This window comes from Xiphophorus hellerii, chromosome 21 (assembly GCF_003331165.1).
Source record: "Xiphophorus hellerii strain 12219 chromosome 21, Xiphophorus_hellerii-4.1, whole genome shotgun sequence".
NCBI lineage: Eukaryota > Metazoa > Chordata > Actinopteri > Cyprinodontiformes > Poeciliidae > Xiphophorus > Xiphophorus hellerii.
The window spans coordinates 23,435,980-23,456,983 of NC_045692.1; the positions used below are offsets into that span (position 1 = coordinate 23,435,980).

The following is a 21,004-nucleotide window of genomic DNA, read 5'->3' on the forward strand; positions in this document are numbered from 1 at the left end:
TTTTTGACTTTTATTTAAACAAAGAAATTTTCAAGTTCTTTCCAGAAAAATTCTGAGATTAATCTCAAAATTTGTGATTTTTTCCCCCCAGCAATTTCCTTTTGCTTTAGGAGCTCAGAAATATTCTTGTTTTTTTTTAGAACTTTTCAGAAATTAATTTCAAATTTTAAGTTTTCTAAAAAAGTTTAAACTTTTCAAACTTTTTACTAGATATTTCTGATATCAATCTAAAAATTTCACATTTATTTCTAGTAAATTTTTGACCATTGAAAGTCACTTCTCTTTCTACAGAATTTCTGAGATTAATCTCAAAATTTCTGAAAAATTTGGTGGAGATTTACTCGTTTTTTCTATCCATGGCGGCCTTGTTCGCTGTCGTTGCTAGGAGACGGAAAGAGTCGCTGCGGGACGTTTGGATGCTAACTGTCATGGCTTCACCTCGGAGGCCGGTTCCGGACCTGAGGATGGGGTCAAAGGTGAAGGCTGAGCCAGCGTGGAGAACCAGGACGACATCGCAGACTTGGCGCTCGTTAAGGCTCCGCCCACCGACTGACCTGATAAAAAAAAAATAATTCCATCAGAAACGCTTTTCTTTCAGTGGAGCTTCTTGTGAGACGTTTGGAGGTTTTCCTACCCACTGCCTTCCCGGTTTGGACGACGCTGCGGCTGGTCGTCATCATGGCGTTTCCGATTTTTTTCCCTCGCTCGCTGTTCTGCACCGAACTGCAGAAAGAAAAAAACAGAAGCAGAAATTAGAAAACAAAAAAGTTTGTCGTCTTCAGGATGACGAGACGTTTCCATGTTTCCCAAGCAAACTAGACAGAAATGCAGCTACTGAATACTGCTTTATTCTGTTGAAGATTTGGAACTTTTTCCTTCCGCTTAACTTTACATTAGTAAATAAAACTAAAAAAATTAATGGTTTTGTGGAATATTCAGAGTTTCTGAATAACAAAATCTTCTGCTGTCATTAGCTGTAAGCCATAATTAAAATGAACCAAAGCAAACACATCAAACACACTTTTTCCTTCCACTAAGCTTTCCATTAATATGATCATTAAAAAATGTTTAATTGGTATTCTAAAATATTCAAACAGGATTTTGTGCTTTCATTAGCTGTAAGCCACCATTAAAGTTAACAATTGCAAATGCATCACACTTTTTTCTTCCATAAAACTTTCTTTTAATAACATTAATTAAAAAAAAAGTTTTATTGGTGTTGTGAAATATTCAAATTTTCTGAAAAACAGAATTGTGTGATTTTTTATTAGCTGTAACCTACCAGCACACTTTTTCCTTCCACTCAACTTTATATTAATAAAAAATTTTTTTTGCTTTTCTCATTTTCAGAGAAGTAGAATTTTGACCTTTCATTAACTGTAAGCATCATTAAAATTAACAAGTGCAATGCATCTGCCATACTTTTTCCTTCCACTAAACCTTCCATTAAAATGCTTATTCTAAAAAAAAAGAGTTTTTTTATCTTGATTATTACAATTGTTATGAGTAATTGAATTTTGTGCTTTTGTTAACAGTAAGCGAATTAAAATGAACAGGAGCACGCTTCTTCCTTCCACTCAACTTTCCATTAATATGCTTGAACTCTGAAAAGGCAGCATTGACATTTTCTGCTTCACCTTTCACTCTGAGTGAAATAATGTTGACTTTTTGAATTAAATCAATGAAACAGATTCACTTTTGAAAATGCGAGCTGATCTCAGCCAAACCTTCGGCTAAACGCGGCACCTCAACTCCTTTACTGCAGGATGATGTCATAATTCCGACCTTTAGCCCTAAAGTGTGTTTCTGGAGAAAAATAGGATGCTTTTGTGTCCACTTTCTGTCTCCTGGGCTGACCCAGATAAACATCTTATGTGCTGCAATAAAGAAAGATGCGATTGGCCGGCAGCACTTTGGCTCGTCACGTGACTCGCCTCCTAAAACGTCTCTGCCACCAGCTGCTCTTTGTCCAGGAACAAGCTTTGTTTTTGCCCTCAGGGCTTCCACACCATCATCAAGTCAACCGTAGCTTCCCACTTTCTGCCTCCTTTCTCATTTTTTAGTTTTTAGATCCAGCGACGCGCCGGGCGTTTTTAACTTTCCTGACAGTGGGATTCATCACCCCGACCCCGATTCCCCCCTTCGTCTGTCATCCAGGTTCAGGTATCAGGAAAATAACTCTGCGTTTACTGAGGCAGGGAAAAAGGACGAGTGTGGAAAATATTCAAAAACAGGAACTGGAAATTAATAATATTTGATGGAAGCAGAGAATGAAATATTCATTTAGATACAAAAATAACAAATTAATCACTTTACATCATTGAGTATTACCATATTGCATATAAACCATGCTGTGGCGTTCCTCAGGGATGTGTTCTCCAGCCCTTTTTCGTTTCAGTGCAACGTCTTGCAAATGAATTCACACTTTAAATTTGTTTTTTTCCCATAAATGAAATCATGCAACAACATCAAACTTCGGTCTACTTTATCAGGATTTTGATCGACTGACACAAAGCAGAAGGAAGTGGAAATGTGTTTATTTTTAAATAGAAAATCTGAAAAATGTCACCATTTATTTTCAGATAATAAAATCTACTGATCCCACTACTTTGGTCCATCACATTAAACTCAAGTGAAACACACTACAGTGCAAAAACACAAAGTCTCACCAAGTATTTTTATATAGTTTCTAGTGAAAATATCTTAGGACACTTGAAATAAGACAAAATAAATTTGCAACTTCGGCAATATGTTAGTAATATTGTAAGTATACATGTAAGTAAATATTTACTTATTTATTTTAAGTAAATAATTTTAACTTGTTTTAAGTAAATAATTTCTTAATATAAAAAAACATTAATTAAACTAAAGTTCCACTAATAGGTGAAATATTCTGCAAGTGAAATCAGTAATTTTTCTTCAATATTAAGGAATTATTGACTTAAAACAAGCTCCTACATTTGAGGACTTTTTATTACTTCAAGTGAACTAAGATGTTTGCACTAGAAACCAGACAGTTGGTAAGATTTTGTGTTTTTGCAGTGTATTTCTGACTGTATGCACCTAAACATGGTTTTATTTTACTTGATGCTTTAACTGGACGCTGTGAGCCGAGCCGACCCGCTGCAGCTTGTTTGTTTACTGAAGCTTTACGAGAGATTTCACAGCCGCTGTGACACCGAACACCTGCAGGTAAGGCGAGAGCCGCGGTCAGCGAGTCGAGTCTGACTTGCTCCTCCTCGTTTGGAGGGTAACTCTACCTGCGGCGCGCCACGCTTCCTGGAATGAAAGCAGAGCCGAGGGCCGAAGGAGTCGGAGGCTCCGGCTCGTTTTTTCAGAATGAAGCTGGCTCATTATTAATGACTCCGGCCCCCGACCTGCACAGACATTAGGCTGCATGCAGTATTCATCAAGCGTTCACAGCGTCAGGTTCACTGTTTCTGATTTATTCTGTTTTTAACTCCTTATACGATCACATAAAACTAAAAGAGCTTCACAGAGTTGGATCTCCATTTCCAAACGGGCAGAAATGGTTGAAGGAAAATCAAACTGGGAGGTGGGAGAGACTGGAGACTTTTGGTTTTGTTTTGCTTATATCTACTGACATGCTTTACACATTTTAAGCTTAATAATTGTTGTAGCCAACAATTATTTTAGTACTGGATTATTCTGTCGATTAATTGATTAGTCAGATAAAAAATGTGCTACATTCTGCAGATTTTTTGTTTAACCACTTAAGCCTTAATTATGCTATATTGAAAACAACAATTTAAATGTTGCTGTCTAAAATGCAATAATAAATTGTTTGCAGGCTTATCTATACAGCATAGAGATGATAACAATCAAAAATTATTATATTTGATTGAGCGATTAATAATTGTACAGGAAAAAGTGCTGAATGTTTTTTATTTCAGAATTTGAACCAGATGAAGCTAAAACTGCCACATGAGGAGTTCTGGGTGGAAAATTTTTACAGAAATATTTCTGTATATACATTTTAAACACTTTTAAGTCTGTGTGCTCCAGTTAATGATTAATCAATTACTAAATTAATCTAATTAATCATTTCAGACCTAATTTGGAGATATCTTAGCTACTAAGAAAGTTGGTCAAAAGTGATCGCAAAGTGAATGCAGCAAGTTATCAGAAAATACAGAAAATAAAATCCAATCATCCGTCTTCTGATCTCGTCATTATTGAGCCACTTTGGGCAAATGTTAAATGTATAGTTCATGCAGGATGGACCAAGAATTAACAGAAACTAAAGGCTTTCTGTCAATAAAAATGATTGTGCTTCCCTCTTTCATGAAATAAAGAGCCTCATCCACCAAAGATATCACCTCAAGTTGTCACTGATGTTAAAAGAAGCAGCAAAAGTTACAGAGAAACTTCTGAAAATGATCCGTGATGTAAAACTTCCTCTTGATGTGAGGGATCAGTGAATTGTTTCTTCTTTTGGCCACTAGAGGGCAGCAGATTCCTAGTTTTGAGTTAATGTTTTTGAAGATTAGAGACAGATCTACAGCTGGGTTTGTAAAGTCTAATTTAAAGATTTGCCACATTAGACGCTGAAAGCAGGAGAATAAAATTAAACTCACTGTGAGAGCCGCAGTTTCACGTCTCCTACGCTGTACTGGCCCTGGAACGGGTGGCTGCAACAGAACGACATCCAGTTAACTTCATCCTGCCTCATCCTTACCGCAACACGTTGAGAGTAACTTTAGAAATACTATATTTATCTAATATATGTACTTTATTTAAGTTCCCATATCCTAGATTTCCTACAAAGTTGTTCCTTGTTTTTTTGTTGCTGCTACTGCAGGTGAACTGAATTTACTAGAGAAACGTTCCTGAGGGATTAATAATCTAATCTAATAAAAATCATTTTAATGCAAGAAGCAATATTCTAAAAATTTACATTTTTAAATTTTTAATCAAACTAGTATTAAAAATAACAGCAAGTCAATGTTTTTTTCCTAATAATTCTAATAAAAACACCAAAAGATTTTTCTTGTTTTCCAGGATTCCAGTTCAGTTTCTTTTAATGTCTCCAGTAGTGGACAGGCTACTGCTAATTGGCTAATAGCATATCTAACTTTTCATTTAGTGCTTTTGCTAACACTGATGTTAGCGCACTTAGCTTCCATTGAGGGTTTTTTTTCATTTGGATAAATAAAGGCTGAGTTTTAAACTTTTAGTTTAATAAAATTCAGCATCTGTGATGAAGTTTCAATTATTGATAATGTAGTTAGATGTTTATATTCATGCTCTTATTTTGAAATGATTGTTTACACAACACTTCCTTTAGTATTAGCTTCTGCTAAATATTCATTCTGCTAACTTTAGTGTTAGCCAAACAAATGTTTACCGATAGTGCAATAGCATTAGCAGAAACTATGTATATTATTAGCACTTTAGCATTAGCAGAACTAGCGTTTATTGCACATGCTTTGGGGTTAGCACAAATAACATCTTAGTTAGCAATTCCCTCCATTTGCACCTCCATAATTTATAAAACATATTTGCAATTAGTTAAAACATCTTTATTTCTCTTCCTGCGGTGCAATATGAGGTCGCCGGGTCGGTCCACCTACCCTGGAGTGATCGCCGTCATGCCGGGATGTTTGTTACTGAACCAAACCCGGAAGTTGTGGGTGTTTTTCCACGCTCCAATGAACGGCACCCCATAATCGGCCAGCAGCCTCTCATTATCTGATAGAAAGAGGAGAAGGAGTCAGGCTGGGATGAAATCATGACATCACAGGATGTTCTCCAGATTTCCCACCTTGCTGCAGCGCAGAGGAGAGTAAGGAGTGCAGGTAGAGGGTGAACTGGGCTCTGATCCACTCGTCTCCTCCCTCCCAGCCCGTCCCGTCCAGGAACACGTCGTCTCTGTTCTCCGTCACGTGTTTCACCAGGTAATCTGCGAAGCGCAGGTCAGCCGTCGTCAGGCTCAGGATCTTTCGTAGTTCTGGGTCCTGGATCTGGATCCGAGCTTCCTCCACCTGCAGAAGCAAAGACGCTCAGATTAATGCGCCTGCTTTTCTGATTAAACAGAGGCGGCATAAATGAGCAGGATTCACTTCAACGATGGCGTCACTGAGGTGCCTCTGCTGGCGGAAAAGGATGTTGGTCGCCCCGGCAACGAAGCCTCGAACTGTGACGTCCGACAAGAGGTGATGCTGCTGCAGAGCCATATAAGGCAGGCACAGGTAACCCTGGCAACGACACAAGCAAAAAGAAAATAAACCGCAAAGCAAGTAACCTATTATTAAAAATTCCCATTTTGTTTGTTTTTGAACTTCCATTTTGCTCTCAACTGCTTTTATACCCCACCCAAGGGTGTTTTGGCAACAAGTTAATGTTTTTTCGTGTCTGAAAAGTCGCATTCGGTTACCTAGCAACCCAAGCAGAGCCCCACCCCGTTTGGTCAGCTGGTCTTATCGCCGTAAAAAGTGTTTTGTTGTTGAATTACCCTCCAGAAGCCACACGCTGCATTCTTGTTGGTTGTGCAGGAGGCTCCACTTCTGCTTATCAGAGATGAACAGTTGTTGCGCATCTGTTTGCAGCCATTTTTACGTGTGAGTGTAAACGTTGAGTTTGGTGGGCTTATTTGGATTTAAAGTGACAGTAGTCCCTAAAACAGCTCATTCTGAAATGAACCGACCCAACTGAAATCTCATTATCGATGAATAATTTTATGCAAAAAGCTGTAATTGACATGTTTTGTAGCCCGTAGACCAGGGCTCATCAAAATGTGGCCTGAGGGCAATTTGTGATCCTCGGGATTATGTTGTTCAGCTCCAAATCACGAGTCAAGAACGCTAGAAAGTTGGACAACAAAATAGAAAAAATTGGAAATTATCTGTTTTTCTGTAATGAGGCTGAAGTCTGAACCGACTTTTATGTTTTGGATCTATAAAGACATTGAATAAAAATGCTTTTTTTTTGTTTAGCAGGTTAATCTCAAACCAAAAATATTTTATTTTTTAATTTTTAATTGAATAAATTTTGTGGCCTGCCATTGGCTTAAATTTGCTGGTTTTGGACACTCCTGCCATACGGAACCACAATATGTCCCTCTAGAACCAGGACAGGTGGTTTTATTTACCTTAGTGAAGATGGGGAGCGGCAGGCCGTACTGATCCTCCTCCAGACCCGACACCAAACCCTGGATGACCCCTCCCTGACCGCTGACCCCCAGCGGCTGCACCGTGATCGGAGTTCCTGGTTTGGAGTCGAAGGCGTCCAGCATATCCGACCCGCTGCTGCCAGCTGCAGGTTCTTTGGGTTCTCCCAACACGCTGGGGTCCAGCGTCTCCCAGTCGCTCTCTGAAGACTCTGGAGAGGTGCGTGACGGCGCTTTGAGGTGGTTGCTTTCGCCCTCCGCGCTGTTCCCCGACGACAGGGACTCTGCAGCCGGCTGGGTGGCCTCCATGTTGGCGTGGGCGATGTCGGTGACGGACACGGAGACGAACTCCTCGGCTCCCAAGCCGCACTCCACCAGACTCAGGTCGTCTGACACGCTGCTCTTTGGTTTGTAGTGCGACGAATCCACCAGGCCGTGTTCGATCATACCTGCAGAAACATCGACGGAGAGACAGTAAGCTCACATCGTGGCAGGGGTCAGCTGCCACACCTGCCAGGAACTGCTACAGCTTAGTAGCAGCAGCTTCCGGCTTCGGTGGGAACTGGCTTTTGCGACAAATGTTGCACCTTTTGTTAAAGACGCAGCAGCTTTTCTGGCAGGTGCCACAACTTCTGAGACATCTGCCACAGGTCTTGCGACATACGCCATGGCTTTTGTGATTGATGCTCTTTCATAAAAATAAAGTAGATTTTTATGAAAATGTATAATTTTTGTTTTTTAAGGTTCCATAAAAGAAAACGTGTTTTCTTCTGTTTTACATCCTATAGATAGGAATAAAATGATGGCTCTTTAAACATTAGAACAAATTTCTTTCAGTAGATATTCATGAATATGAATAATTTGTGTTTTTTAACATTAATGGTTCTAAACGAGTTTTATTTATCTGGACTGAGGGAGTGAAAACGGCTCGGATGTCCTCTGGGAGTTACTGACCCGGAAAAAGTGACAGAACCGTCATCAGCGCTCCAACCAGCCTGTTTACAGGAGAAACATAGAACAGGACCTGCAGACAGACAGACAGACAGTTCTGTTTGATCACAAGTGGAGAACCAAAACAACAGAATAAGATTTTACTTCTCTCACCTTCTTCTCCAACAGAATGAGTTTGAAGAGGATGAGAACCTGCAAAATGATGAAAAATGTTAGAAAAAGTTTAGATTTTAGCATCTTGTGAATGTTTTTGTTACAACCTTGTGATGAAAGTGCAGGATGAGATCTCTTGGTGATAAACCTGAGGAGAAAAAAAACAAATGAATGAGGAGTTTTCCAGGATAATCTGAAGCGTTTCTGGAGGTCGGAGTCTGCGTACCGAGATAAACCTGTGACCCCTCCAGAGCGGAGCCCCTCAGGGAGCCGTTCATGTGCTCATACAGATCCTAAACAGGAAGCCAGGGGTGGTTACAACAGGAAACAGGAAGTGAATCTCATATAGTATCTTAAATTCACCTTCAGGATGGAGATCTGGGAGAAATCTTTCTCCTCGAAGTAGGCGTGTGTGATGAGCTGCAGCTTAGCTTGGAGCAAACCGTAGAGAGGCTGGAGAGAGAGAGGCAGCAGCGATTCAGAAACATCATGACCCAAACATGGAGGAGGATTTTCCCCCGACCCGGACAAAGATCCATAAATCACTGAGGTTCCTGCTGACTAATGAGATCTACTGATGGTAATCAGCTGATCAGCAGCAGCTGCCAGTAAACCGTCGCTAAACTGTGAATAACCAGAGAGAAAAAAAATGACTTTATTCAAACCAGATTTATTCCTGAACAGCAGAGGAGTTAAAATAAACGCAATAAAATTCCCACAGGTTCAGGGTAAAAAAAAAGTCTGACAAAGGATTGTTGCTTTTTTTGTTTTATTTTAAAAAATTAATTAAAGGTCCACAAAAAATAACTAAGGAATAAATGAATGAATGAATGGATGGATGGATGGATGGATGGATGGATGGATGAGGAGGATAGATGTTTAAATGAAAGGTTGGATGTTTAAATGGATGGATGGATGTTTAAATGAACGGTTGGATGTTTAAATGAACAGTTGGATGTTTAAATGAACGGTTGGATGTTTAAATGGATGGATGGATGTTTAAATGAACGGTTGGATGTTTAAATGAACGGTTGGATGTTTAAATGGATGGATGTATCTTTAAAGTAAAACTCTTCCTGGTTGGTCCAACTTGTTGTTTTAGAAATGCAGTTTTTAACTCATTTATTAATTTAGACAAGTCGGAAAAATAAATCCCGTTAATCTTATTAATTTATCTTTTTCTGTTCCAAACCTGGTATGACCTCTGACCCCTGTTTTCCTCTGTCCATTCCCCCAGATCAGGTTTGCTGAACAGATTAATTCAGTCTGATTCGATGCGAAGTCGCGGTTTGTTGAGCTGAACCTGAAGCTGACGGCGACTCACCACTCGACTGAGGACACAGACGCTCTTCTGGACCGTCTCCCTGGTAACGTCCGCCTGTCGGACCTTCAGGGCCTGAAATCACATCCACATCGAAGAACGGCATGAAGAAGAAAACAAGCAGGTAACCCAACAGTTTCCATCAACATGCAACATTTAGATAAATGAGGTCAAAGTTCAGCCTGAAGAATCCTCTACAGTATTTTATTTAAATGAGTTTCACTAACCTTTGCTTCTATTTGGCGATAACAGGACACTCCATAGACGCACTTCATGTCTCCACTGAAAGGCGGCAGGTGAAAATACACAGTGTCTGCAAAACAGGAAGAAAATAAATCAAGCTGTGTTTTCACACCTGACGGTCAGGTAAACACGGTTCGATTGGGGACAAAAACTAAAACAGAGTTGCATTTTCAGCTCCTGCACTGAGTCAAACAAACCAAAAACTTTGAAAAACCTGTTCCCCTCCTTGCCTGTGGGGGCGCTGCACCAAGAACCACTGAAGGAAAAGACACAAAAACCTCTGAAGAAAGCACTGAGCAGAACTTTCTATTTCACAAAGTGTAGACAAAAAATGAGGCAGTGTCAAATTTTAGAGGTTGTAGGATTTGTATTTTGACGATTAGCCATTTCTCCCACTAGTGCTAAACTAGCGCGTTTGTTTGGCTTGTATTTACCCAGAATTCTTTAGTCCACTTCCTGCTTTTGGGAAACCAATAACATAAGTAAAGACTGATTTTAGTCTTTTTTTTAACTATATCAGCTCGATAAGCAAAACTGGTTCGATATTAATAACCACAGTTTATTTTCATCTTGTTGTATATTAGGAGGGAAGTGGGTTGGTAATGTGGTATTTGTTTGGTCACATGACAGTCAAAGCGACACAGTTAGGTCTTGAATAGCATCAGTAAATATTGCTTATCGACCATAACAGCAATATTCACTTTTTTTAAACCACTTAATCTAGTTTTTTAAAAAAAGTAAAAAATTTGACAACCAATAATAGTAAGAAGATATAAAATCATGTTTGAGAGTAAAAGCAGCAAACAGCAGCTAAGGTGGACTCCTTCAAACGATGAACACAGCTCAGTCTGCCAAAAAAATAAATAAAATTTACTAAATATTTTGATATTTTTCATATTTGGTCTTTTTTTTGACGAGACAAGATGAGTAAATGGACGTTTAAATTAACACTGGAGAATCATTCACTCCCCATTCATTGGACATGCAAACAAGTAATAGAGAAATTATTCATGGTGAAAACAAAACTGTATATTTCCCCCGACCTCAAACGCCTTTGCTGCCCCAAGACCATATTGTCCTGGTGTAGAGCCATAATAGGACTGGACAATAAATCAATAAAGGATATATCACGATAGGCACAAGCTCATAATCAATAAATAAAACATTTAATAAAATATTCAATACACAGATTATTCAGTGAACTGCACAGCATTGTGGGAGATGTAGGCTAGGTTGGTGGACTCAACACTAACTCACTCACTCACTCTTTGGTTGCCTAGCAACAAACTGCTGGAAGGAGTTTGAAAGTTCCGCCCAACTTTGGTTACCTAGCAACGACCTGCCGTAACTGACACAGCAGCAGTTTAAGGTTTCGCCACTGTGCTTCATAACTGATTAAAAATAATAATAACAAAACAATACAGTTTGATACTATTTCAGATATTTAAAACAAAAAACTAATCAACAATTACTAATATCGACTGATATGAAACTCTTATGTTGTGGTATGTTTTTCAGCCATAGCGTCTTTATTCAACCTTGAATCTAATAAAATGACACAGTTTATGTTTTTTATAACATTTTCTCCTTATAAACTAAGAACAAATCAGGTTTTAACTGTAAATCAATAAGGAGTAAACATTGTAAACAAAAACATAAACTGGTTTTGGAGTCCTGTTCTGCCTGAAGACATTTCCATTAGATCTTCTCTGGTAAACAAAATGTCACAAAGTTCAGCCTCATTTCCATCTGAGCGTTTCTGAGCTCTGTGGAGATTTTCTGTGGCTCAGAGCGACAGCAGAGCGTCTTAAAGGTTGATCAACACAGATTAAAGATTTCAGAGAAGAGGCGCCAGCGGCAACATCGCTGCTCTTAAAGAAAACAGGATTCTGCAAAATGACGAATAATCCTCAGGAGAAGAAGAAGAAAGACTCAGAAACACGAGATTTAACCAACAGGAAGATCTGCAGCAAAAGGAGAGAAAAAATCTCTGAATTTCTTAAAAAATTTATAAATGTACATTTTCACCCGTTGGATGGATGATAATGGATGGATGGATGGATGGATGGATGGATGGATGGATGGATGGATGGATGGATGGATGGATGGATGGATGGATGGATGGATGGATGGATGGATGGATGGATGGATGGATGGATGGATGGATGGATGAACTGGATCACCTGGGATCTTGAAGCAGGAACTAAACTTTCAGACCTTAAAACCTTTGGAAAACAAGATGGAGGATTCCAAATTAATTTTTTTTAAGCCTATGTTGCCATGGCGATCACTGGTTGACCAGCGTCAGTTTTCTGTCTCTTCACAGCAGCCATTGTCCTGTGTAACCAAAAACCAGCAGCCTCCCTGAGACGCGGCTGGTTTATGAGCGGCTCAAGCATAAAAGATTTATTATGCTGTGAAAAACCAGCTGATAAGAATCCAGAAAGATGTCGAGATAAGAGTTAAATATTAGACAGGAAGTTTGGTTTCGGGTAGATGAAGCCATGAAGTTTTCCAGCCTGAATATTAACTTTGGCTCAGATCCTGCTGTTTGCCTTCACAGGCAGGAAAAGCTGGAAGTGACAGCCACTCTGCCAGCTTTGACAAAGGTTTAAAAATAAAAGGTTTTCAAGAAAAACTAATATTTTCCCAGACATTATTGCTATAAACGATAATATTGTTGCTTGACGCCATTTTCAAGTAATATAATGACGTAATAATACAAGAACACATTCTCAAAAATCAATAAACTTGGTTTTTGTCACATCTAGTTGTAAAGTAATCAAATTAATTTTGACTGCTCTTTTTCTTAAGCAGAGAAGCCAAACCTTTTCTAGCTCAATCCCAACCCAATCTCCCAGTTAAGAACCATTCCAGAGAATCTCTAAAAAAAGCAGCCAGCAGGATAAAATACATTTCTAACAATGCTAAGTGTTTATGTTGATCTGTGTGAAGTTTTTGCACAAAACTCCACTTTAAAGTGTAAATAAAAGCAATTTAAACTCATCGAAAATGAGCACACACGCCTCCAAATCGCACCCTGCCTTTGTTGTGACCCGTCACAATAAATTTTGCTGGATGATAAACTGTCCCAGAAATTATTGCAATAAATTATAATATTGTTGCTTTGATACAATTTTCAAGTAATATAATGGCAATAATGGCACAATGATGCAATATTCTCAAAGATCAATAAACTTTAAATTCAGATGAAGATTTAACACAAACAAAAAACAAAACAACACAAATAACATCAAATAAAATTAATTATGAAGTATCCGTAAACTAAATTCTCCACTAAAAACAACCATAAATACTGAGAATGATTCAGAAAGCCAATATTTGAATGCTTTTTCACTGCCTGTGTGAGATCTCTGTGGATCTGGCGGCGCCGTACCTTCCTGGTAGTTGTGGGCTCCATCTGGCAGAGCCAGGAAAGGGAGGTACTTCCACTCCTCCGGCAGCAAGCTGCTGTCATGACCCTCGTTTGGCATCAGCGGGGGGTACGAGAACTCAACCTGGGGACGCACAGGAAGCAAAAGTTGGTTACTTCCAGTCATTCAAGAAGAAAGTTTTAATTTCTTCAGTTTTCAGATCATTTTGTTGAATCCAGCCAGATGATATTGGTTTGTACGAGAGCAAATATAGACATCATCTTTCTGACCTTTTAACCCTTCCCAGATTGATGGGCAGCAACAATTGCTCCGCTCTCTGCTGATTACTTACGACTATTCTGACAATTAATCGATTATTTTGACGATTAGTCAATTATTTTGATGATTAATCGGTTTTTTAAATCACCATTTGATATTCTACAGATTTTCTATTTAACCAAATATATTAAAAGATACAAATAAATTCATTATTTAAATAAGAAAACAAACATTTTATTACCTAAAATGCAATAATACAACATTCCTTTAGTAAACTAAAACTTTCAAAGTTTGGCTCAAACATATTTGGATAAAGCATGAGTGCAAAATGTATATAATTTTTGTATAGTCTTGGCTTAATTACGACTGTGAGCAGTTTTTTTTTTTCAGCAAATGCCCTTTTTGAGTCTGCATACTTCAGTTAACGATTAATCAACTACCAAGTTAGTTAACGATTATTTAAATAATCGATTAATCGTTTCAGTCCTACCAGTATGCTAAAGTCCTGCTACAGAGATGATTTAGCTGCTTAAACCTCTTCTTTAAAACGTCTCGTGTTTCACAAAACTTGTTTGGTTTCCATTGAGCTCAAAGAAAACTCTCACTCTGCAGCTGCAGCGCTGAATTAAAACCTGTTGCTCCTGAACACAGCACACACCCACAAACAATGACTCAGTTCTGCAGGAAAAACAGGGAGCGACTCCTCCAGGCTGAGGTGTCGCGAGCCTGACCGATACGCAATAAATCAATTAATCACTTGATAATAAATTAAAAAGAGCTGGGTAATTTTCATTTGGACAACAATCTGTGAAGAAATGCTTTCCTATAATATTGTTGAAAAGCCGGCATTTTGAAAAATGCTGCAAACATTTGACTCCCAGTAAGAAGTAGTTAGTTTCTGCATTTAATGTTTTTTTTTACTTGAGTCTTTCCTGGCCCTTTTGCCTGTTTTCCCTGTCTAAAGAAGAATAATTAATCGTTTTTTTAAATTTTGTTTCCAGAGATTTCATAATCCATTATAATTATTGTTGTTCTGTTCATTTATTTTAGCTTTTTTAAAAATATTTTCCAGTTACAGTGTTAAATGTCTTTTTTTGAGCCTTGAAAGGCTAATCTTGCATTAATGCCATTATTCAAATGTTGGTTGAAAATGGTCTCAAAATGACAAAACTATCATTCATCGCAATAATTTCAGAGACAATGTATCAAGTAAATAGCAAATAAATTAATTTGATCGATTAATCAAATTAATTGTGATTAATCCATTAATTAATCATCAACTAATTTAGTAGTTGGTTAATCGTTAACTGAGTATATCGACTCTAAAAATGGATATTTGCTGAAAGAACCAAGAAATTCAGAGCAGCAATTAAGCCAAAACTGTACAAAGTATACGCAAATTTTGCATTTAAAAGGAAAAACCTTATTTATCTGTAAATCTGTTATATTCTGAACTCATCAAGTGGCATTGTTAGCTTCACCTGGTTGATATTCTGTAAAAGAAATTTCCTTTTAAGCACCTTTTGCTGTCCAATTATTAATAAAAAAAAAAATCAACAAATGTTTATTGCAGATAAATCCTTTGCTACAAATAATCAAGTGTTCACTAAATTAATGCTATGTTATTGCATTTTAGGCAAAAAAAGAAAAGTAACTATATTATTTGTTCATTTATATTTTTTTATGTTTTACAAAATTATTGTAAAAATGCTTGTGTGGTTAAATTAAAAATATGCATAACGTGCCTGTTTTTTTCTATCCAATTAATTGATTAATCACCAGACTAATCGATTACTAAAATAATCACTAGCTGCAAACCCAGTGAGAGAGAAGGCCACAAACCCAAATGTCTGATGCCCAGCAGGAGGCCGCTGACCCTGATCAGATAACCCCAGAGCAGTTTGTCCTCGCTCTCAACTTTACGTGAGCAATAAAAACTCTCTCTCTCTCTCTTTTTTAATCTTTCAAGGTGAAGAGCAGCTGCTCCTGAGGCTGCAGAGCGACATGATGCAGACAGATGGAGAGCGGAGACAACACAGAGGCAAGCTGTTTGGTTTATGGCCGTCCGTTCACCATGTCATGCATTTTAAATAGGGAACTAGAGGACGGATACCTCATGTTCAGCATGTCCACTTTCACTGATTAGCAGACGGAGGAGACACAACATGTCTTTACACACAACGTCTGGGCTGAGAAATTAATTTAATCTGAAAATGTGGCTCAAAAACATGATGTTAGTTGTTTCATTCATTGAATTTATTTTTAAAAGGCTGGTTGTGTTGCACTTTATGCTAAAAGCCATCCAGGAAATGGTTTTTGTCATGTCTAGTTTCAGAAATATTTGACTTTTTGATTGCTCTTTTGTGGATTACTAAGAAGAATGTTAAGCAGAGAAGCCAAAAGTTTTCTAGCTCATTCCCAAATCAATCTCCCAGTTGAGAAACATTCAAGAAAATACTCTTAATTCTCTATAAAAGTAGCCAACATGATCAAATCAATCCCATTCCTGCTGTTTAGAACCATGAAAAGTGTTGCCTTACGTCACAGAATTTGACACAAAACTACAATTTAACGGGTAGATAAAAGCAACTTAAACCCATCTAAAATGGGTGCACACACCTCCAAATTGCACCCCGCCTTGACCTGTCACAATGACAAATTTTCTGGTTGATAAATTTTCCCAGACGTTATTGTGATAAATGATAGTATTGTTGTTTTGACACAATTTTTCAAGTAATATAATGGTAATGGCCTTAGAACACAAACTCTAAATTTTAATGAACATTTAACTCTGGAACTGGAAGAGATTTTAAGTATCCAAAACAAACAAACAAAAACAACAGAAACAAAAAATAAGATGAATTATGAAAATTGTCCTAGTTGAGACCAATGAGCCAGACTGAAGACTTTGTCATCCAGTTTTTGGTAGAACGAGAAAAACAATAAACTATGCAAATAGACATTATTGACCTTGTTTTAATTTCCACCCATGTGCAAACTCTGTGCAACTTGTGCTGCTAAAGTTGGCAGCAACTAATGCAACATGGTGGTTGACCTACAGAGACTTCACCAGCACAAGGAAGAAAGTCAGGTAGGAAATGCCGTAACTTCCACCATCAGAAAGCGCTCTGGAGCAGCGCTTTCCGAAGTTTTCAGCTTCTGACCCACAAAGTTAAAAAGCAAGAGGACATTTATATAACACACATGCTTTATAACTGTGAATTTGGTAATTAGGTTAGTTTCTGATCTCAACTTTGCAAACTGTGCATACGCCTCCAAATTGCACCTAATCTCACATGGGGTGCTTACTAAAGGGAGTTAGGTGTTTTTAGAAAGAGCTTTGAACACACTGTGTAACAACAACATTAACGCAGTAGCTATAAGGATATTATATTTCTGGTCCCAAACATTCAAACTTCTTGAATCCATAATAAAAAATTAGTCGCAGTGTCTTTCAGTGACTTTTACCTGATAAAGATCTTAGTCACAAAGGTGATAATGCTCAAGGAGAATCACCATGATGATAGTAAAGAAGTGAGAAATGTGGCTTTTTTGCGGTTTATATTGTTTTCTCAAAATTAAATAATAAAATGTTTATTTGTCCTATAATCCTGGAACTCTATAACATATATTATTTGCATGCAATGCAATAGTTTGTGACTCCTGGAATTTAACAATTCATATTGCACGCACACACTGATATTTCAGTTACAAAATATCTGCAATTTATTACTGTTTCTTAAATGCAGTGAATAAATTGCATCAAATTATGCATTTATCTTTGTTCAAAACATTGATAATGAGGTGTTTTTATTCAGTTATTATGCTGTGGAAGTCCAAGTCTGAACACAACAAAGCAACAAACCATTAGGAGAATTTCATTAAGATTGTGTTATTGCTACAATGTTTTTAATTAAACGTGCAGATATGTGTGTTTCAGTAGACATAAAATCAAAAAGGAACTAATCTTGTTTTTCAGGAAGTATTTCACAGTCACAGTTTTGATAAACATGCAACTGAAACCACTGCAACAAAAACAGACTGGGCAGCCAATCACCTTGCTAATCAATCAATTAATCTTAAAATGATTAAAGTAAACCGGATGGGGGAATCAGGTGGAAACACTGAACTGTAAAAATATTTCAGTTGGAAATAGAAAGTAAGTGAATCCAAGAGCAAACAGCTGATTATTCATCTCCATACCAATGAAAGACTCCAAAATCATGCTTATTATTTACAATATATTATCTAGATGTATCCATAGTGAGAGTATTATTCCTACACACGTCGGGGGTAATTTTAGTAGGAGGGCGACTTTAAATGACAGATAGTTAGCCGGAGTTAGCATGAAGCAGGAGGTTTGAGTAGCTACCTGACAGCCCTTCTTATGGTGAAATCCAACCACCACGATGTGCAGCACTGGCCCCTTCATTTCGTCTCTGCCCTGAGACTCCATTTCTACCGTTAGTGTTCAGTTCTGGCAGTCCAGGTTCGGTTTCCCCTCGGGAGTCCGGTGTAAACAGCAGACAGAGCCGAGTTTTAGCCCCGAATCTGTCACACACAAGCAGCAACAACAGCCACAAACCTGAGCTGGCTCGACTCACAGCGGGAATCAACGAGAGGGTTCCCTGCAGCGTACTTCCGCCCTCGCTTTGCCGCTAAAAGCCTTTTAAGAGCGTTAGCACGAAGTTAGCTTTAGCTTTTAAGACACATTTATTTGAAATTGTTTTTAAAATATATCGATTAATGTAACTATATCTTGATAAACTTTAAGATTGTTTTTATTTGAAGTCTTGTAGCTAAATATAAATGTATAATAATGATAAATACTTCTAAATTGTTTTAAGATTCCCATATGCTAATTGGGGCTACCAAGCTACATAGGTTTATTTCAAGTCAATTCATTTGTTATTATTATTGCTTGATGAACGTTCTAGAGAAATTAGAGAAAATCTCAAGCGACAAAGTTTTAAATCTCTTAACTGGACTGAAAGTATCCAACTGGAATTTCTCTCAGTTCAAAAATGTTCTTTGAACTTTGTTAAAGTGTGATATTGTTTGTGTGTAGATGTCGATGAACTTAACTCGGGTTAAGTTTTTTTGTTTGTTTGTTTTTTAAATTAGGGGTGAACAAATTTATCTGCCAGAAATCAGTGCATCCCTAGAGTAAATATACCCTTTGTTACTGTTGGTTATAATAGTGTAACATTGCAGGTGTAGGGTGTCTAATCTATTTTACTTTTGTTTATGTTTTATTTTTGCAAAGAGTAAAATGCAGGGATTCAAACCACTTGTTCACCAATGTATTTGTGTAAATGCAAATGAAGTTCATTCTCTTCGACTCTATTTGAATTGAGACATTTTATTTTTTCTACATGGGCCTTTCTCCTCAAACTAAATAAATGCTAAAAACTAAATAAACGCAAATGCTACGAAGATAAAATGCTACATTTTGTTTCCCTGACTCGGTAGAGAACTATCTTGACTTTCTGATACATTCTCTTTGAAAATGTCGTCATACATCAACTGTGTCAACCAGCGCCATCATGTGGAGTCTGGTATCATCTCCCAATGAAAATGTTTTTATATATTAAAAAACTATGCGAGTTTTGTTTCCCTTTTTTTAATTAAGCGCATAATATTTGATAGACAAAAATATATAAGCCACTATACAATTGATTGTGGCATGTCCGATTGCTTTTGCCTGATTCAAATTTGAATCTTCGGTCGATTGTTTTTGACTGCTTTCGATTCAAGATGGCGGCTACACCAGCAACGAATCCTTCACAGTTGCTCCCACTCGGTTCGTAATAATCTTAATTTCTGTGTTTTTCTGATTCAGGTAGTAGAACCTCCGGATGTAGGTCAGAAACCGTGAAATAGTAAAGTCTGCGATGTGTTTATTTTAAATTTAATGTGGCGCAGCCACGACGAGCTTCATGTTGGAGGGACAGATGTGATGAAACAGAGCAAAGCTGCCATTTATCAAACACACGTTTTGAAAATAAGACGAAATTAGACAATACAAGGTTTTGGGCTGCATTACATTTCTAAAAGTACATTCATAGAAGTAGAAATTTTCTAAGATGAACGTCGCTTTAACTAATTAGACACCTGTGTTTCTGTCAAAATGGTTGCTCCAGTAGCAGTCAGTCCTGCAACGAATCAGAAGAGGCCTCTGACTAAAGACTGTTGCTAAATGACTTTCATGATATGCTAGCAGCTCAGTATCCAGGCAGTAGAGATAATATTTCACAGTAATATGGTGCTGGGTGACACTATCAGGTGTTAGCTAGCACTGCTAATCCACTTCCTGCACTTTTGCTGCTCCTCCTTCAATTTGGTTTTTAAAAAAATGCAAATGGCATTCCAACAGATGTAACGTATTTTACTCGGTTTTACAGAGCTTGTGGATAAATGTATCGGCTCCAGGATACACATAGTGATGAAAACAGACAAAGAAATCGTCGGCACGCTGCTCGGCTTCGACGACTTCGTCAGTATCCTTTCTGAGACTCACGCATGGGTTCTGGTCTGAAACCACCAGGTGTTTGGTAGGTGAGGGCTGGATGACAGGACTGTGCAGCTACACCTGTAGCTACGCCCCTTACCTGGGAACCCTCAGTTCTGCTCCTTAACTCTTGACTTTCAGACATGGTGCTGGAGGATGTCACAGAATTGTAAGTTATGTTTACACATCCATCCATCCATCCATCCATCTGTTCATCCATCCTATTTATCCGTTTGTTCATCCATTTAATTATCGTCCATCCTCTATTGACATCCAACCATTTATCCATTGATATTCATCATCCATCTATTCAACCATCCATTCATTTATTCATTCATGTATCCATATATATGGATGGATTCATTCAATCATCCACCCATCCATTTATCCGTTCATCCAACCACCCAGCTCCATATAAATGGATTCACTCATCCATCCATCCATCCATTTATCCATCATCCATCCAAAAATAAGGATGAATATGAATGGATGATGGATTAATTTTTCCATCCTTCCATTCATCCAACCACCCAAATCCATATGAATGTATTTATTCATACATTCATCATTCATCCATTCAATCTGTATTCATCCATCCATCCATTTATCCATAATCCATCCGCCCAGATTCCTATTCATCCATTCTTCACTTTATATGGATGTTCTGCTCATGGTTTGGTTCTGGTCCGTTGCAGTGAGATTACTCCAGAGGGAAGGAGGATAACCAAACTGGATCAGATCCTCCTGAATGGGAACAACATCACCATGGTAACAAACATGGCCGCTGCTTGCCTTCTGTCGGGCTGCGTTCCATTTCTCTGAGTGATTCACTCTGTTTCCCCCTCTGCAGCTCATCCCCGGAGGAGAAGGACCCGAGGTGTGACCGCCCAGCTGCCTGCGTTCGCTCCTCACTTTCTAATACTCTCTGATTTTGTAAAAGGAAAATGCTTTTTGCTAAGAGTCTTTTTTTTGTGTGTTTGGTAAATAAAAGATGCATCATGTCAGATTGTTTTCGTTTCAAATAAAAGAGAATTTCCAACAGC

At 38.0% G+C, this 21,004-nt stretch overlaps 2 protein-coding genes across 2 annotated transcripts; one reads left to right on the forward strand and one right to left on the reverse strand.

The window, feature by feature from the left end:
• Positions 1 to 290: 290 nt before the first annotated feature.
• Positions 291 to 18,066, reverse strand: avl9 (AVL9 homolog (S. cerevisiase)). The gene is made up of 16 exons (XM_032550774.1): positions 17,823 to 18,066; positions 13,195 to 13,315; positions 9,782 to 9,867; positions 9,558 to 9,629; positions 8,597 to 8,686; positions 8,460 to 8,526; positions 8,341 to 8,381; positions 8,234 to 8,272; positions 8,084 to 8,153; positions 7,112 to 7,578; positions 6,084 to 6,218; positions 5,786 to 6,005; positions 5,595 to 5,712; positions 4,599 to 4,652; positions 635 to 723; positions 291 to 554 (listed from the first exon to the last, which is right to left on the reverse strand). The coding sequence occupies exons 1-16, from the start codon at positions 17,904 to 17,906 to the stop codon at positions 427 to 429; spliced, it is 1,881 nt and encodes a 626-aa protein (XP_032406665.1). The 5' UTR covers positions 17,907 to 18,066; the 3' UTR covers positions 291 to 426.
• Positions 18,067 to 19,119: 1,053 nt separating this feature from the next.
• Positions 19,120 to 21,002, forward strand: lsm5 (LSM5 homolog, U6 small nuclear RNA and mRNA degradation associated). Its single transcript, XM_032550797.1, has 5 exons — positions 19,120 to 19,253; positions 19,855 to 19,950; positions 20,103 to 20,130; positions 20,657 to 20,729; positions 20,812 to 21,002. Exons 1-5 carry the CDS (start codon positions 19,208 to 19,210, stop codon positions 20,842 to 20,844), a joined length of 276 nt encoding a protein of 91 aa, XP_032406688.1. The 5' UTR covers positions 19,120 to 19,207; the 3' UTR covers positions 20,845 to 21,002.
• The last annotated feature ends 2 nt before the right edge of the window (positions 21,003 to 21,004 follow it).

Coding starts and splice junctions, on each gene's coding strand:
- avl9 (XM_032550774.1), bottom strand. CDS start 17,906: ATGGAGTCTCAGGGCAGAGACGAAATGAAGGGGCCAGTGCTGCACATC. Junction 9,630..9,781: donor ATCGCCAAATAGAAGCAAAG/GTTAGTGAAACT, acceptor ATGTGATTTCAG/GCCCTGAAGGTCCGACAGGC. Junction 7,579..8,083: donor GGTTCTGTCACTTTTTCCGG/GTCAGTAACTCC, acceptor ATGTTTCTGCAG/GTATGATCGAACACGGCCTG.
- lsm5 (XM_032550797.1), top strand. CDS start 19,208: ATGGCGGCTACACCAGCAACGAATCCTTCACAGTTGCTCCCACTCG. Junction 19,951..20,102: donor CGGCTTCGACGACTTCGTCA/GTATCCTTTCTG, acceptor CTTGACTTTCAG/ACATGGTGCTGGAGGATGTC. Junction 20,131..20,656: donor CTGGAGGATGTCACAGAATT/GTAAGTTATGTT, acceptor GGTCCGTTGCAG/TGAGATTACTCCAGAGGGAA.